Below are 18,907 nucleotides of genomic sequence, written 5' to 3'. Positions count from 1 at the left end.
ACCACTAGGTGGCAGTAAATCCTACACACTGGTCCTTTAACTCATTGTCATGCTACAGACGATGAGTGTGAGAACTTCAACATAAGCTTTTAATATTGTAATAATGCTGTAGTCAGTGTGAGGGTCAAAGAGGGTCATTAGTGACTTTGTGTTGACACTTTGCAGTTTGTCCTCACTGATCATCCTCAACTCTGTTGGTAGAGAGAACATCTCTGCACCAGCTGCTGCTCATGTTCTGTTTATATGATGATTTAAGTGACTGAGGAGAAGTGGTGGTGGGGTATTAAAAGCCATTTCACGCGAACCTTTCCAACCCCTTCGATGCAGGAGGTCTTCACCTGTTCGGTCAGTAATTACAACACGAGCCCAAAAGCTTCTGGAAAGATTTAATCTCACTTACTTCCACTGTTCTCACAAACAGTCAGGATGATGTCGGATGCAGTAAAATGCTGCTAAATAACTCTGATCAATCATTGAGGCTAATATCCATGAATAAATATCACGATCTGAGAAGACACGTGGACCGTCGCTGCTTTAAACTCTGAGGACTGTAACAAGGACTGTTTGACGCTGTGCTGAAAAACTGACTCAAACAGGAGGACGTTAACGTGCATGCAGTTCTTTACCAACTCCTTAAATGTGAAGTGAAACAAACCAAAGACTAAAGATGGCGTCTACCTCTGCTCTAACACATACACACACACGCACACGTTCAGAAGAGCTTCCCACCAGAGCGACAACTCTACAGCAGGCAGAGGTGTCGGGCTCAGTGAGATGACTCAAGTCTGGATTTGCTGCTTTGATCCGGTTTTGTCTGTTGGTAACAAATCAGTATCAGACTGGAGCAGAGTCAGCAGTAAATAAACCAGACTTGAGTTAGCTCAAATAATACTGCGTATCCTCCTGACATTTTACACACTGTGTCTCTGATGCACTTAATTTCTTTACAGTTTATACATTTAGGGGAGAGACATGTAAAAGACAAAACATTTACCCACATATGTGAGTAAAGGTACAATAAAAAAATAAATTATCACCTCGATAAACCAAAAATAAAATATTCATATTTGCTCTCTCTCTTCTTTCTGGCTCCTGGCGGGGGTTAGGTTCCTGATGTTGTCCAGCAGAGGGTGGTGCAGCGTCACAGCCGGTCGGTCTCTGGAACCTGTGATTGGCTGACACCATCTTAATCGGGACTGATCAGAGGAGATAAAACGATGACATCCTCAGTAGAGATGCTGTGGCCAGTTCTGCTGACACTTACAGTATGATGATTTATATTATTATTTTATGTATCTTTACACATTTGAGTCAGGGCTGGGAGATAGTTACATTATTAAGAGTCTAATAGTTCATTGTAGGGAACATAAATTAGATTAATTTGTCGGAGCACATTTTTCTATGACATATATCAAAAAATATTCTTCTTATTAAATATGCTTGTAATCCAACCCTATCACCCAGCCCTAATGTGAAGAATAAGGCTAGCATTACTCCCATACTTTTGCTACTGTCAACAAATCCCATGAAAAGACCAAAACCAACAGTGCATTAAGACTTTCTGACCTTTTTATCCTGTTTTTTAAGCTCATTTCTAGCTCACAAATATACAGCTGAAAAAACAATCCCACAACCAGGTCCATTAAGAAGCTGCTTCTGGAGCTTTTGATTATATCACACAGCATTTTCAGGACTTCTTGTACATGTGGGCTTAAAAGTTGAGATTGAAAATTAATTCTTGACACTGGAAACAGAAGTTTGATGAAAACACAAAATCGTTTTTGGGGGCTTTTCCTACTTAAAAGCCAAAAAGTCATCAAAGTGTTTAAAAAAACACGGATATTTGTACATCTACTGTCCTATGACGAGTGACTGAAAGCTCCAGAACAGCTACTAAATGGACTGCATGGGAGCTCAGGAGTTAAAGCGTCATCCCTCCACATAAAGGCGTGAAATACCCCCCAAAATAACCATATATATAAAAATAAGTTTCAATCTCACAAATATACAGTTTAAATTTACAAAAAAAGCTCAGTGATTTCCTAAAGCGGCTGCTGTTTTTTTTAGCAACATGAGGAAATAGTGAATTTGTCAGGGACTACTTTCAGCTGTGGATTAATTCACGTTTGGTGCTTCAGTGAGTATCTCCAGCAGCAGGACGGTGTTTGAAGGTAATGAAGAGCAACAGTGTGACTCACTGATGTGTGTTTTAACGACAATGGAGCTCTATGGCACACAGGAATAAGATATATCAGGCTTTTATACAAAGACCTAACACCTGTTAGTACAATGATTTCATTGTTGGTTTTGGTATTTTCATTGGACGTGTTGACAAGATGAAAAATACAGAATATCACAAGAACAGATTTGGGGAACCGACGCTTCTTCTTCCGATATTACACAATAACCCAGAGGATGATTTTTTACAGGACACCGACTACTAATGTTTTTGAATTAAGCCCCAAAAACAGACACATAGCATTTTTTAAAAATTATCTATATTCTCTCCTTAAAGCCTACTTCTATGATGCAAATTTCTGTTGCACTTTTATAATCGTTCTCCCTGTGTGGTGGTGAGGAAGGGGGGGAGGGATGGGGTGAGGGGCAATGCGATGTTGCCCTCTGCACTGCTGAAGAAAAAGGTCGCCGTCTTTATCATCGCCATCTATTGCTTTGACAGATGCTTGGATGTGTTTCTGAGTGCGTTTTCAAGGTAAAAGAGTCTGTTCACCTGTCGAGGTTTGGTTTCTGTAGTGGAAGAGGAGTGAGGAGGAGGAGTGGAGTGGGGGTACGTGGGTGTGGGTGGGCAGGTGGGGGAGTCAGGGCGTGAGTAAAGTGAGTGTGGACCGGCTTCAGTGGGCAGTCCCTGGGATGCAGCTGATTGGTCGTTTAGAGAGGACGCTCTGTTCAGCTCCACAGACGACTGTTCCCAGGATGTGTGTGTGTGTGTGAGTGTGTGAGTGTGTATCTGTATGTGTGTGCTCTTGTTCTTCTATCTTTGTGAGGACCAGTTTAGCTCTTAGACCTCAGGAGTGAGGACATTTTTGTGAAGTGAAGGCATGTTGGCTGCCCTTCTCATCCTTAAAAGTTTGGACTTGTGTTATGATTTAACTCACTCTCACTCACAAGTGTGTTTTTCTTATTGTTACTTTACTTAGTTTGACCTTCACTGTGCAGAACGATGGATGTGCAGAGTCTGATGCTAGAAAGAGAGTTTAAAGATCTCTTCCAGACTTTAACAGTGGTTTGTGTCTGGTGTGGTTCTTCTACAAAAAGTTAAATTACTAAACCTTTTCCCCATCAGACCACTCTGAATCACATATTGGACTATGACTGACATTCGAACTGTTATAAAGACAGGCTCCTATATTACACGTGTTCAACTCAGATTAAAGGGGGTGAGAGAAACTCTCCTCCTCCAGCAGATGAAGGTGTCAAATAATGAAGGTCAAACATTCAAGTGAAGAAACAGTAGGTAAAGCTCTGTTTGGAGTGCTTTTATTTACCTCTGTTGGTCAGTGATTTTAATCCTGTGCAGAGTGTAATTTTTCACCCCCATCCCACTAATAATTACAGCCACAATTACCAACCGTTTTCCTGCAAATTCACTCGTCCTCCTGTAATTTAAATCCCATCCAGAGCAACGTCCTTTTAAGAGCTGCTTGGCCTTCTACTTTGTTCTTTTGTGTCAGACGTGTTTTTGCCAATCTGATAAAATATGCAACACATAGGACAAATTACAGAGGAGCACAGTGAATTTTTGACTCCCAGCCTGCATTGTTTACCCTGTGTGAATGGAACTTAAGGCGTATTTTCAAGCAAAGAGTAGACGACAAGGTTAGAATTTTGTATTGGTGTTAGGCCATTTAGTTGTGATGTTATGGTTGCATTATTTCAATGAGTCCTCACAAGTATAGAAGTACAACTGTGTGTGTGTTGTACAGAGGTTTTTCCATTTCAGCTCCACTGTCCCACCTCCTGCCCGTTGCTATAGTAACTACTCGACTGTAGAATGCCCATGTTTCCATGGTGACGTCCTGGAGGACCCTGTTTCATATTTACAGCCACGGCATCTCAGCAGCACGACCTAAACTAACTCACAACAAGCCATGTGTGTGTGTGTGTCTATGTGTGTGTGTGTGTGTGTGTGTGTGTGTGTGTGTGTGTGTTTGGAGCTACGGCAGGTTGTCGTCCCGCAGGCTCTCCAGGATCTGGACCAGGCTCTCTAGTCCGAACACGTAGCCCCGGTCCGGCCCGTCATGCACCGCCGTGTCGCCACGAAAACCCTTAAAGGTGGAGTGGGCGAAGTCGATCATACGAACGTCCACCAGGGGGGGCTGCTTGGGCGGGGGAGCAGGAGGAGGTGGGAAGGAAATTAAACTGGGAGCAGGGGGGGAGGAGGAGGAGGAGGAAGAGGAGGAGTCTGGATGCGAGTGAGGCGAGGGTGGAGGGGGGAGGAAGGAGTGGCAGTCTGACTTGGTGGGTGGGGCCTGTGGGGGAGGATGAGGGGAGGGCGGAGCCATCAGTCCAGGTCCCTGAGAGGACAGCAACCCCGGGTCTGGGTTCTGGCTCATGTCCGTTTCACAGGGAGTGTCGGGGGCCAGAGGAACGTGGGGCCCGTGGCCACAGTGGGGCTCTGCCGGGGCACAGGGAGTCTTCTGTTGCCAGGCTGCATGCTGTCCAGAGCTGAGGACAGAGGGGCCCTCAGGTTCCTAAAGACACAACCAAGCACAACATTGATCAGTGTTAATCTGTCATTTTAAACTGTAACTGCCTGAGAGAGAAAACTTGTCATCTTTTCCACCTTCAGAGAAATTCAGGAAACCAGCTGTAAACAGTCTGTTATAAACCTCCACCACAGTTTACAGTGCGAGCAAAAGATTTCCAAAACGCATAATAATAATATTAAATTTTATTTTATCGCACTTTTCAAAGACTAGCTACAAAGTGCTTTACAAGACAAAAAGCTAATTGAAGACAAAAAAAAACAAAAACTGAAACTTAAAAATTATACAGAAATTTAATCTGATAAAAAGAACTCTAAAAATAATCAATAAAAAACCAAGAGAATGACCATGTGTATTAAAAGGTTTTTAAGAAGTGACTTTAAAGCTTTGAGAGAAAAATTCAGACCGCAAGTCTTTAAGAGGGATTTAGAAGAGAATAAGGAGCTCGCCAGTTTGATCTCCTCTTATTCCAAAGAGTGAATGCCCTAAGAGAAAAAGTTCAGTCACCCTTGGTGAAAAGCCTTGGATGAATGAAAAATTGTGCACACTACACAGTGCTTAAAATATTGCGCCGTTATTCCATCTTGCCACTGAGGGGGTCCAGATCACCCACCTTTAAGTCGGAACAGGAGGTAGTAATTGAGGTGGATCGAGGTCTTTATAAAAGGGTCGAGTCTGGCTCTGGTTCTGTGATGCCGGCTTGCTGTGTAAAACAACCAAAAGCAGCATATCCGAGGAACTTCTTAACACCCAGTCTTTTTGACTCTTAGACAGCCACGAGTTTTTCAGTTCTTGTTTTGTCGGGGGACTGCAAGGGAAAAACCTTGCTTGTGCCCTCTTGGGGTGGTCCATTGCACATTAAGAGATGTGTTTAGGATCATTGTCCTGTTGAAGTAGACGTCATCTGGTCTTTTTTACATGCTGTGTGATGTTTGCGTTCAGAATTTGCTGGTATTTAATTGAATCCATTCCTTCTCTGCTGGTGAAATGTTCCTCTGTGCAACTGGCTGCAACACGAGCATAAGCACGATCGAGTCTGCAAAATCTTCCTGAAGGACTTTTGGAGTCAAACTGGGGTTCTGATTTGCCTTTCTAGCCACAAGCAGTTCTCTCTGAAAGTTTTCTTGTTCCTCCACACCTCAGCTTGATCTCCATCCTGAGCCGAGAAAACAGCTGCCTGCAAATGGTTCTCCTGCTTTGTGGGCATCAATTAGGGTACTGGACATATTATCTGCCGTGGATTGTAACTTAAATTTTAGACCCTCAGAATCCCGACTCACCTTTCCCTCATAGATGATGAGCAGTGAGGATGAGTAGAAGCGATAGGATGCCTGCCTCTCCAGCACCGCCTTCAGGCTGCGAAGCTTATTCAGGATTGGCTCAAAGAGGTCCTGCCTCAGGCCCTTTCCGTTATGCATGTACTGGTAGAGGGCCTGGCGGAAGCCTTCGATCGACAGGCCGCGGCCGTAGTACTTGTTCCTGCAGAGGTAATGACCTGTGTTCAGCTGGTACACCTGCAGAGACAGATGGGAAACAGCTCATACATGTAAATGACAACAACTGTGCAACTGTTCACACACAAGATGGAACACATACCTTCCCTGGGCAATACAAGGCAATGTTGTTATGTAATACATTAAATTAAGCTGCACATGAAGTCAGATTTTCAAAATAAAACCAGGACAGTTAGAATCCACAAATTGATGGATATCCTAAAGATAAATAATCGTCTCCCACACATCCACAGCCGATTATCTCTTCTTCAGGTCTGTCATGGATTTGACGCTCTGACATAATCAGTAGAAGAAGTCGTCATTCTACCTGCATGCCACACACTCTGACTCCCAGCGTCGCCGAAGTGCTCTGTTCACATTTCATCCTCTGCCTCGCCGCCTTCTCCTCGGAGGCGTCGTCTCCGTGCTGCCTGGTGCCCATCTTCAGGTCCAGGATGCAGGGGTAGGAGAAGTGGTGAACCACGTTCTCCAACAACAGGAACTCTGGTTAAAACGCTGCAGTTAAGGAGCAAATATCTGTTTGACGACCAAACCAAAAGTGAAATAAGTTTAGTAGACGATTTTAGAAACTAAATATTGTAAATGGGTCGATGAGAAGGTGCAGGACAGTGAGAGTTAGAGCCTGCAGCGGAGGTAAATAAAAGCATCAGCCACTGTCAAAGAATAGGAAATGTGGACAACATGAAAGACAGAGAGATAAAATATGCTATAGCTTTACAGTCGCTTTAGTTCTGAATTGTCAAACTGGCTATTTATGCAAATTCACTGAGACGAGGATCACTCTCAGTAAATTACAGGCTACTATTAGATTTTCAATGTCCCATTTTTTCTTTTCTTCCTTGTAATTATTATGTTTTCTTCACGTTTTATTTCCCTGTCTTTGTCACATTGTTAGTGCATGCTTTGTGTCACACATAAAAATGCCATCTTCTTTTTTCTATTCTCTTTAGGTTTTTATGTTTGTTTTACAAAGAACTGAAAAATCAAATTTCCTGAAAGCTCTTAAAAAAGAAAATCCTGTCAGTCTAAACAATGATCACTGGATGCTGATAATTTCATGTATCTGCACAGCTCTAATAATGAGAATGTTCCCTGAGCAGCCCTGTTCTGCTCTGACTAAAGACAGACAGACCTTGTTGAGGACAGTGTGTGTGTGTGGGTGTGGGTGTGTGTGTGTTGATTATTCACTTTCCTCAGCTGTGTTTTCCTAGCAGCTGCAGCCTGCTCTCTTTGAAGCTGAGGATCAAAACACAACCTTTAACCTGATAACTTCAGACACCTCCGACCTTCTCCTTTATATTCCCACCCTCTCTCCTCCTCATCAGTCTCTCTCATATTTACAATCAGTGCCTCTTATTGTACAGGGAACTGTTCCACCACCAATCAGAGAGCTATTCTATAAAACACCAGACCTTGTATATACATATTTACTTAATTCCTGCAGCTAAATTCATTCAGGTGACGTGTGCAACTGCCTTATTTATCACTATCAGTTCAAGTTCATTCTTCACCATGGAAACATTAGTTTGACAGAAAATAAATCACATAAAGTCCATTTGCTAGTTTTTTCCAGAGCCTTTGTCCCCATCTCACAGTCTCCTTCAGCTGATTTTGAAAGTTCTGGAAAGAGCAAATAGGTGGACCTTGATTTAAGACTGTTTTGGTTTACTGAAAAACAGCAGCGGACGTGACTGGCTGAGGAAGGATACTGAAGAGTTTGCGGTCCTTGGACTCAGATCTCATGCGGCTGAGCTGCTGTTTGTGACAGCGGAGGCTCCAGGGGTTGTGGCTGATCTTCTCTGACGTCAGGCCGCTGTTCCAGTCCAACATCTGGAAGGGAACATCTGAGTGGATCTTTGGGTCGAGCCTGGGACTCTTCAGCTCTCCGAGACTGCAGGGGGAGAGAAGAGGAGAGAGGGTTGTTAATAAAACAAAATGTTACCCCTGGTTATCCTCTGTTCGATTTAAAGGTCTGCATTATCCACATGAATTTGACCTCTGGACTGTCTGTGAAGTCTGAGTTTATTCGCTCCCAAACAGCCAATAAATTGACCGATGTAAGCTGTAGCTCCCTAGCAACTGTCGCTCAGACTGTGTTTTCATGTTCAGCTCAAACTCTGATGATCTCAGAACTCACCAGAAACTCCAGTTTTTTCTGTTAATTTCTAACAGTCTCCTGTTTCCTCTCCTATCTGTACATTTATGATGTAAATCCATAAAATCTTGGGTTAGGTGTAAATTATTTGGCATTTTTAACTTGCACTGTAGCGCTGTCACCTCACAGCTACAAGGTTCTGGGTTTTAAGCTCGAGTTTGCATGTTGTCCTTGTGCCTGCGTGGGTTCTCTCCAGGTACTCTAGCTTCCTCCCACACTCCAAACATATGCAGGTTAACTGGTGATTAAGTGTTTGTTGGGGCTCAGGAGGTAGAGAGGTCGCCCACCAGTCGGAAGGTCAGTGGTTTGATCCCCTTGCTCCTCCAGTCCGCTTGCTGAAGTATCCTTGGGCAAGATACTGAACCGCAAAATTGCCCCCGATGTGTCATTGGTGTGTGAATGTGCATGTATGTGTGAGAGTTTACATGTATAAAATCATTCCTGTATGAATGTGTGTGTGTGTGTGTGTGTGTGTGTGTGTGAGAATGGGTGAATGGGAATGGTTGATATGACTAGAAAAGTGCTATATCTGTCCAGGGTGAACCTCGCCTCTCGCCAAATGTGAGCTGGGATTGGCTCCAGCCCCCTGCGCTACCCTCAAAGGATAAGTGGTATAGATAATGGTTGGATGGAACTTGCACTGTTATGTCTTCCCCTTAATTTGTGCTGGCCTGAGTGGATTCATATTTGTTTTTTTTAACCACATTTCATGGCAATCCATCCAATAATTAGTGAGACTTACTTAAAACAGCGGCACATATGAACCTCAAGAAATCAAAGGGTCATCAGTGTCAGCAGAACTATGTGCTAAATTTCAGGATAATTTTCAAAGTGGTGGACCACCTGACTGACAGACTAATATTTCTATTCCTGTTTTTAAAAGCAAATGTCCAAGGGGACGTCTTAGATAGATATTCTCTCTTCCTAACGATATGAAACAGAGAAAAGCAGCATTTTATTCTGTCTTCTCTTTAATACGATCGTACTTATCAGAGGTGTCCGTGTCGTGCGACTCCCTCCTGTCGGGCCGCTCGTCCTTGTGGTCAGAGGACGAGGAGGAGCGATGGAAGCTGCGGCGGGAGTGCTTCCTCCTTGGCTGCTCCCTCTCAGGTGGGTCGCGTTCCTCGTGCTCCGTGGTCCCTCCCTCCATGTTGCTGCTCTCCACGTAGGGGTAGGCCACCAGGTTGATGTAGCCGTCGGAGTCGCCTTCGAAACAGACCAGCACCACACCTGACAGGACGGACAGAAATACAGACAGGATGGTTAGAGATAATAAAGATATCTATCAAAATACCAGGAGAGACACAAAGAGAAATATAATCCAGCTCCCTGAATACTTTGATGTAATGTTTCTGAACCTTAGTAAAAGCAGGCTGCATCTTAAAGGTCATGTTTATTCAGTTCTTAGTAACTAAGACCTGAGATGAGTCGGGCTGATTCAGAGTGACAGTAGACCCAGTCTGATCTGGTCTGCAGGGTCTTGTATTGCCACAGGTCTCAGGTCTGTGTCAATATGTTTAACACTGGAATAAAGATATCAGCTCCCATGGTTCATGTGAAAGGAAAAACAACATATTGTTGCTTGATAACTGTATGCTGCCACTGTTGCTCTCTGTTTATGAGTCTCTATGGGTCTGTTCATCATTTTCTAATTATCCAGTCCTGGTCTGACTGTTTCTGGGTCCCTCTCAGGTCACATCATGTAAGTTTGGTTCATTTAGGTTTTTTTTAAGGGTCAGGTCTAAAGTTTTGGACCACTGAAGATCACCATTTCCTGCAAAGACAAGTCACAGACTGTAACTAATTTAGAAATCAGCTGCATGTGTTTTAAACAGGACAAAAACCCACCAGTTTAAGATCTTCCTGCTGGTGTATAAAGCTCTTAATGGGTCCACACTTAATATGACACATTCTGATACCAGCAGATCTGTCAGGTCAAATTCTTCTCCAGATCTGCTGAGGTAGCATTTAGCATCTAAACATAGAAACACTGTTCATTTAAATGCACTGAGACTTTAATGTTTTAATGTTTTGCTGAGCAGCAGCTGCGGAGGCAAAAAAAACCCCAGAAGCTACAGAATAATGTTAAAAAACACAAGTAGAGAAGAGTCACAGAGGCAGCAAACTGACTCAGTGACATAAGCTAACTTTAGCCACCATAATCTAATCTGATGGGAGTGGTCTCTCCCAGGATGAGTGTGAGAATGATGTCCATCCTATGTTACAACGTTCACAGTTTTCAGATCTCAACACAACTGTAGTGTTCATAGATTAAATAACCAGATATGACTGTCTGATAATGTTTTATTTAAACACTAAGCTGTTATTTTGGGCTTTACACACTGAGCAGAGGATCTCATCCCCTGCTGAACCTCTCACTGTTTGTCCAAGTTTAATGTTTTCTGTCGGTTTCCTCACTGGTGAGAGACTGACTTCACATATCAAGTCCAAACTGAAGAGTGAAATATTCTCCTGAGCAGCACAGAGCGAGCGCTCTCTCTCCACAGACACCTCGACTTCTCCACCACCTCCACACCACAACACGATGAGAAATCTAATCTGATGAAGTCAAACAGTTTCTAGATGAAACGACCTTGACGGATTCAGAGAGTTGTGTCCAGGCAGCTGTCTCTATGTCTGTCTGTCTGTCTGTCTGCTGTTATTTAATCAGCAGGACAATGGTAGTAGGGCACAGATCCAGGGTTAAATATAGACCCCTTATGGATGGCTGTTGTCATGGCACTGGGACCCACAACTCCAGCAGGGTGGACTGGTGGGAATACAGCCACGCATGTACTAGTAACTGCAGATCGATGCGCTGGGAATATAACCACCAGGTCTCTCATGTGGAGCAGCTCACTGTGTTAAAGACGATGAAAAGCAGGATGGAGGTGGGAAATAAACATCTGTAAATATCTGTTTTGAACTTCACATCAGATTTAATTTTTTATTTACAATATTTGGCTAGTTTATCTTTTTATCTGCGTTGTCAATCCAAGAGCTGCTAAATGGTGTTTTATTGTTTTGAAAACAATGGCAATAAAGATCAAGTCTTTTTTCTTTTTAAGCATCACAATTTATAATATTTACCTCTAGTAGTTAAGTATTTTTAGCATAGGTGGAGTCATTCCTGCAGTGGAATTAACCAACCAAACCAACGCATGACATATTCACGGTAAACAATGCAGTGTTTACTGTTCACTCTCCTGGTCCCTGTCAGAGCTGTATAAAGTTACTGCTACAGCTACAGCTGCAGCTTCATATTAAAAGTGCTCAACTAGCAAAACGCGAGGAGGCTTTTACTCTGAAGCTGTCAGATAAAACGCTGTGTGTCTGTCAGCGATGTTAGTGAGGACAGGAGATCGTTCATCCAGCGTGTCGACTGAACCACAGTCATTTCTGGCATTTTCTCTTCAGCTGATCATTTTACATTCGAGGGAGTAATAGAACAAGATGGAGCAGCCTTTACTGTGCCTCGTTATTGGTGGAGAAAACATCTATTTCTGACAATGTAGCTGGTCAAGTTGCTGTTACAACCAGTTCCCATGGGTGTCTGAAATCTACACAAACTCTTAGAGTTCACTTTTTCTGGATGACTGGAGTTCTGCTCTGGTGGAGGCTGGGCATTATTTCATAGTCTCATCATGATAAATGTCTAAGTTGCCCCACCCTAACAGGTGCAACAAAACCAACAGGACAGTGAAGGAGCTGTCAAGCGAGCACAGTCTGAACACACCCACACAGTCCTTACAAGAGGTCTAATCAAGCACTATAAGTGAAAACACCTGTGTGTGGGTGCAAAGTGAACTTGTCTGCAGGGGATTTCACACTTAACTTCACATCTTTCCAGAGTTTTCTTGCCAGACTCTGCAATTTATTTACTTATTTTTTTGCAGCTGTGAGTAGCACATCTGTATCTACTCTGAGTATTTTCTAATGTGACTCCCACTACACTAACTTAAAACCTGCTTTTTTTCAGTATGCATTGTTGAACTAGGTTGAACACAGCTCATGTCTTGTAGCTCTCTCCTGCCAGACCTCTCTCACGACATCAACATCAAAGAGAGATGAAACTAATATATTATAACAAAGACTACATTCCATTTGTGAGTGTTTCAGCGTCAGGGTCTTGGTGTTTTGTTTGATGGCTGACCGCCGTGACTCAGACGCACAACAAACTAGAACAGAGCCATCACTAATGTCATTAGTTACACCTGCTCCAAACACCATCAAAGTCTCTCCTCATCTTCGTCATTATCTACTCTCTTACATCATTTGCCAAAATGGTAAATGGGTCACACACATGTAGGAGAGGTGTGTGTGTGTGTGTGTGTGTGTACGCTGGCTGTCAAAGTGTGTTTGGGTCTGTTACTAAAGCAAAAGCATGTAGAGACCGCCACATTATGTGCCTGGTGATGAAGAGCAGAGCAGCTAAAGCACTTTACTTCCATTAAACATCCGTACTTCCTTCCCTCTCCTCTGTCCGTCTGCCTCTCCTCCACCACCAAACACAGAGGAGTATTTACAGTATTGTTTGAATTACAGTGTCATTGGATGATGGTCTACTAAAACAGACCTGAGCTCCTCTAAAAGCAACAAAATCCATGTCTGCGGGCGGGTAATAAAATGACAGCTATTATACCACGACATGTTGAATCCAAATGTCGTCAAAATAAAGACAGGATATCACTGCACACCTGAATGTGAGGCAGGTGCATCAGAGGGCAGCAGAAGTTGAATAAAACTCCCACATGCTGTCTCTCTCACAGTGCTTTATTTCACATTTAATACGACATTTTCGGTCAAAACGATTTGGTCTAGCTGTAAGCGAGACAGTGTGCATGAGTCACCTCTGTTCAAAGCATGATATGAGAAATAAATAAAATCAAGTTAAGCTCCAGTATCCTGTAAGTGGGATATTTTTTGCGTGAGCGGCTCTTTGAGCTGGTCTTTATCTTCTGTCTATAACATAATTGAAGCAGACATGTGCCACAGTGTGTGGTAATGCATTATGACTGTGGGCTGCTTTCATATTTCACTGTTTTGTTTGCCTGTGTGAAAATATTGTGTAGACGTGTTGTCAGATTAGATGGATTTACACACATGGAAGTCATCTGTAATCTTGTGTTGTGGCTGTGGTGAATTGGCCACAACAACTGTCTTGTTATGACAATGTGTGTTCACCATGTAGAGTGACTGCAAGTTAGAGACCACTGTCCTTCCAGTGCTGAACATCCATCAGAGTCAGTTACCAACTTAAACTTGCGATAACTGAGTTGTTTGAGCACTTTCTAATTAAATGATGACTTGTTACATTTTCATTTACATCGCAGGTATGGACGCATTGTTATTCATTCTGAGTTGTTTTTGTGTCCTAATGAACATTCATTCTTTTAGTCTGTTTTTGGTCTCTACCACCTTCTAGGGGAAATATCCGTCTCTTCATCTGCTAAATGCTCCACTGTGTTCACCAGCTGGTCTCTAATGATTTCTGCCTGCTGTTTGCTGCTGAGTAGGTAGAGGCCAGCATGATTTTTTTCTGAAAATAGTTGCTTATTGCAGCTGAAAATGACACTATGAGAGCTGTGAGAGCTGCTAGCAGTGTCCAAATTTTGTCATTTCAAGCAGTAGCAGCGCAAATGTAAACCTGACTGATCAAACTAAAAAGAGAGAAATGACAACAAACCTAAACAGAGACAATACCAGCAAGCCTGTCTGATAATAGAGCTGAGGGAGTGAATCAGGGATGGGAGGGGCTGATAAAGGGAGTTCACGTACATCCACGGCTGCACTGAAGCTAAACAACAGTGAGCTGCGACTGACCTTTATACTCCGGAGTGAACTCTTTCATCTCTGGAGGCAGGAACTCGTAGAAGCGCTGCTCTCGGCTGATCAGAGGCTTACACACCGTGTGGTCATCGTAACGCATCATACTGGTGTGACCCCCCACCTGTAAACACAAACATAATGAGCTCTAATTCTTTATCACACGTTTATATTCTGCCTATGAATGCTAAATGAGGGGGAGCAAAGTATTCACATCATCAACATGGAGTCTCTCACCTGGTGTACGAAGGGCTCCAGTGGAACGCCTCCTCCTTGTGGTCGAAGTGAAGCCCCTCCCCCCTGCCCCGCCCCCTGTAGCTTGCTGTCCATGTTGTTGGTGTGAGGGAGGCACATGGCTCCTGGCGGACGCACTGCGCCTCCTCCTGCAGAGGAAGGATTTAATGTTTTATTTTTATATGTTTGTATTACGGCTGAGTTTCTCTAGTTTCTGTAATAATATGATGAATCAGTTTCCTTTTGGATGAAGTGTTTGGATCATGTGTTTTGATTGGGCGGCAGCAGGACGTAACCCTGCACCGATATGTACCGGCTGGTGCTACCAAGCTTTTTCATCTCAGAACATTATTGTAGCAACAGATTAGCAGCAGGTTTAGCTAACAGTTATCATCGACTTATCACCACTGTTTACTGGCACAGACCAGAAAACTTTGAACCCGTCGCCATGTTGCTGCTCCACAACAGTTCTTGTCGTCTGATCTGTCTGTTGAATGCAGGTGAGGGGGTGTGTAAGTCAGTGAATTCAGATACCAGTAAAATTAACTCCTGCACTGTTTTCCTCTGTGTGGTTTCAGCGGTTGCCATGGTCACGGTGAGCCAAAATTCAATCACCATCAACTCAGACGGTGGTAACTCCCCGCTGTCTGAATGTACATTTACTTCATGACAGTCATGTTGATTACTTCCCCCTTTATCTAAATATAACAACCGTTATTCATTGTGGGAGATATTTTGGTGTGTTAAACATAGCCCTTTGAGGCAATTTGTGATGTGTGATTTATGGCTTGTGACTAGACTTGGTCTTAAGAGTTTTGAATACGGAGAACTGGTTTTTGAATTAGTAATGTTTTTATCAGTCTAATGTACTGGACTTCATCTACAGAATTATACTTTTATCTTGAATGAATAGGGTGGTGCCAGAGTGAGTCCTACAACACAGAAGTAAGTTAGTATTTTAGCTCCTGGTTCCCTCGTCCTGAAGTCAACAGGTTTTTGGTTGAAGTGCTGAAATAAGCTCTGTGGTTTTAACATGAGCTCAAGACACTTTCATGTTTTATTCTACGACATAAAATACGTCAGAAAATACCCCACTTGTTAATGTTTAAAGCCTTAAAGACTACAGAAGTTGTTGACATCATAAAACTGCACACGAAAACCAATCTACCCACCAGTCCACCTTCACAGCCTCACTGTATTTATACTCACTCTTTCAAACTATCACTAACTATCTAAGAGGAATTACAAGTTGAAAGCTCAGTGGTGAAGATGTTGACATCATGCGACTGTGGTGTAGTTGGTTTATAGCCTAACATTAGCTTTTTACATCTGGAGATTGTGTTTAGGCTTCAAAAATCATAACAGTGGTGTTCATCTGTGAAGATTATCTTGCTGAACAAAATGTTCACACAAACTTTTGTTGGTCACAGTTTGTTTTCTGAAAAAAAAAAAAAAAAAAAAAAAAAACAGGAAATGATGTAAATCTGGTGTTCTAGTGGTTTTATGTTCACAACTCTTGGTTTGCTTGAAAAAAGGAAGTGACTGGTCATGACAAAGAAAACCAAACTACAGGTGTGAAGCTCCCTATTAAAAAACCACAAATACTTCTTTGACCGCCGGCTGACAAACTCCACAGACTGTGATCCTGGTCTTACCCTGGGCATGGGCTCTTGTGTGCAGTGACGGGGAGGGGGGGGCACAGGGCACCACGGGCTGCTGGGAGTGCACGCCGGCCCCGGGGGGAGGCGGCGCCAGACCGAAAAACCACCTCGCAAGGCCGCCAATCACAGTGCTCCAATCCACCGCCGGCAGCACGGAGACCCAGTCAGGACAGGGGGTGGGGGTGCAGAGTTGGGGGCTGGGCAGGAGCAGCAGGGTGTCAGTTAGGCAGGGTCACCACTTCCTGGAGAAGAGGGGAAAACAAATTGTTCAATGTGTATTAAAAACGCAACTTACTTTTTGGCCATTTCTGTGTTCCCCCAAGTTGAAAGTTTTCACACGCAGGCTATCGGTAGCTTGCACCTTGAACACAGACAAGCGTGTGACCAGAAATTAGATGGCAGAATTGGATAATTCCAAGAAAATGACTCATTTCACTTACACAGTCATTTGATTCACTGTTAATAGAAAACTCTTAATGTTGTGTAGCTGCCACCTGATCAGCTGAGAAAACACCAAACAACATTCTCATGATGGTTTTAATTAAACTGATTCAGAACCTGGCGGCTTTCTGTCGCACACACACGGTTTTCTGGGCTCGTTGCCACAAACAGTTGACATCAAATGTTTCAGCACATCGGCATCCACCAGCCTGTCTCACACACAAACACACACACACACACACACACAGCGTACATAAATACAGACACATATTTTGAATCTCTGTGTAGCTCAGTGAATAAGGTAAGGCAGCAGCGAGATGTCTTCCTTCTCCTGTTCACTCCTGATTTCTCCTTGTTTGTAAGCCACAAAACCTAAGTAAGGAAAAATCTAAAAACCCAAACAAGTGGAACCGGTCTGAGAGGATTTACTGTGATACAGAATTTATTTTCTGATAAACCCTCGAAAACACAATTAAACAAATACAGAATGAAATCAAAGCTCATCTGTTGCCGAGGAACATCTAAAGTAAAAACCATAATTATAACTGATTAGCATTTGAAAAAATGACAGTGGAGATGATAACAATAGAGTACAACACCAGATTGTGTTTTTTCCCAATTACCACATCAAACAGCTACAGACACAAATGTAATGTAAGCTTATTTCTAAATTCATGTGAATTTATTTTGGGGAAAAATAGAGAAGAGATGATGGTCCTGTCTTTAAAATCGTCCCAATTAGTCGACTGAAGGGTCCTGAAAATAATATCTGGTTTAATGTTGTGCCCATTTTATAATTGTTTTTTTGTGTCATTCTGCTGTCATGTGAACATTGCATGAGAGACATTGTTATAATGTAAATTAGGGAAGATTTACATGAAAATGTCGTTTTCAAAGCTCTACTACTCAAACAGTATTTGGCTTGTTTTGAATAAACAGTGATGTAACGAAGAGTCGACAATACACTTCATAAATTCAGTTTACACTGATGTGTCCTGGTGGCTTAAGCCTCAATTATACTCCCCTGCGGACATGTAGTTGTTCTTAATATATTACTTTCTGGACTGCTTGGAGGACGCCTGTGCAGCTGGTGCCCTTGTAGCGTAGAGGCTGAGTGGACAGAACAAATAGGTGAGTATACAGATGCTCTACAGAGCCTCACATACACTCTGTGTTGACAAAAGTATGTGGACACCCTCCTGTTTTAGTGTAATTTTTGGTCTTGGTCTGATTTTCCTGGTGTGATAGAGGCTGCAGCAAACAATGATACTTAAAACAACAGTATTCTTTCATATTTGTGGCAACAGTTTGTTTGACCCTTTCCTGTTTTAATTTGATAATACCTCCATGCAAAAGTCCGGTCAATAAAGAAAAGGTTTTCCCAGTTTGGTGTGGAGGAACTTGAACCTGCACAGAGCCCTGACCTCAACCACATCCAACACCTCTGGGATGAACTGGAAGCCAGAGCCTATCACGCAACATCAGTGTTGAACCTCATTATCATGTTCCTGTGGCTGAATGGGAGCAAATCCCTGCAGCAGGTTTCAAGAATTATGGTGGAAAGACCAAAACCAGAAGAGCGGAGACCGTTACAGCAGCAATATATTACTGCCCAGGGTCTAACGTTCAGGTGTCTACATACTTTTGACTTCATCTTCCTGATTTTTCCTTCTACTCCCTGCCTTTTCTCAATCCCTCTATACCACTTCCCGACCAATCCTCCTACCCCATCATGCACCTCAAAGCTTCCCCGAAATGACTCATCATCGCCTGCCTGAAGACAAGACAAGAGGGGATGAGAGAGGAGAGGGAGACTGGAAGAAATGAGGAAACAAAGAGGAGGAAGATGATTGGAGGAGAGAAGCAAGCCCATTAATGATGTCACAGCCTGCTTGTGTGTGTGTGTGTGTGTGTGTGTGTGTGTGTGTGTGTGTGTGTGTGTGTGTGTGTGTTCCTGAAGGCATCATCTGGTCAATGTCAGGACTGTAGTGAGGCACGATGCTCACTAATCATATCATGATGTCAGCTCAAAATAAAAACCAAACAGCCTCTGTGCACAACACTTCAGACACGCTGGAACATTTTTCAAACATAAAACTTCTCTATGTCACACAATCCAGCAAGCTCGTTCATCTTTTTCAGCTATAAACACACTTTTTTCCTGAGGTCTCAAAATTAAAATCTATAAAATCTCAGGCCTGGTTAGTGTCACATGTGCTCACTGGTGGTAAAAGCAGGTGCAGTTTTATAATACAGGCCCCAGAGGTCTCCTGGAAATGCAGGAATATGAACCTTAAACTAAATTCATCTCTGTCTCCTTCAGCCAGGTGTTTGAACACACATCTTCAT

At 43.0% G+C, this 18,907-nt stretch overlaps 1 protein-coding gene across 3 annotated transcripts in view; it reads right to left on the bottom strand.

Moving 5' to 3' along the window:
- Positions 1 to 369: 369 nt before the first annotated feature.
- ip6k1 (inositol hexakisphosphate kinase 1) overlaps positions 370 to 18,907 on the bottom strand; it is a 31,287-nt gene continuing 12,749 nt past the window's right edge. For 2 of the 3 annotated variants that reach the window (XM_018663329.2, XM_018663328.2), the window contains 8 exons: positions 16,112 to 16,359; positions 14,460 to 14,605; positions 14,220 to 14,346; positions 9,383 to 9,626; positions 7,951 to 8,132; positions 6,549 to 6,724; positions 6,008 to 6,241; positions 370 to 4,712 (listed from right to left, as the gene is read on the bottom strand). In XM_018663329.2, coding sequence (XP_018518845.1) covers positions 4,176 to 4,712; positions 6,008 to 6,241; positions 6,549 to 6,724; positions 7,951 to 8,132; positions 9,383 to 9,626; positions 14,220 to 14,346; positions 14,460 to 14,576 — 1,617 coding nt within the window. In that variant the 5' untranslated portion in view covers positions 14,577 to 14,605; positions 16,112 to 16,359 and the 3' untranslated portion in view covers positions 370 to 4,175. Of the gene's footprint in view, positions 4,713 to 6,007; positions 6,242 to 6,548; positions 6,725 to 7,950; positions 8,133 to 9,382; positions 9,627 to 14,219; positions 14,347 to 14,459; positions 14,606 to 16,111; positions 16,360 to 16,675; positions 16,768 to 18,907 lie in introns of all 3 variants that reach the window. The other variant, XM_051074570.1, reaches the window with a different exon arrangement.

The sequence above is a fragment of the Lates calcarifer genome, linkage group LG12 (genome assembly GCF_001640805.2).
Source record: "Lates calcarifer isolate ASB-BC8 linkage group LG12, TLL_Latcal_v3, whole genome shotgun sequence".
NCBI classification, from domain to species: Eukaryota; Metazoa; Chordata; class Actinopteri; family Centropomidae; genus Lates; species Lates calcarifer.
The sequence above is the reverse complement of the archived record's forward strand: the minus strand, read 5'-3'. Positions and strand labels throughout refer to the sequence as shown.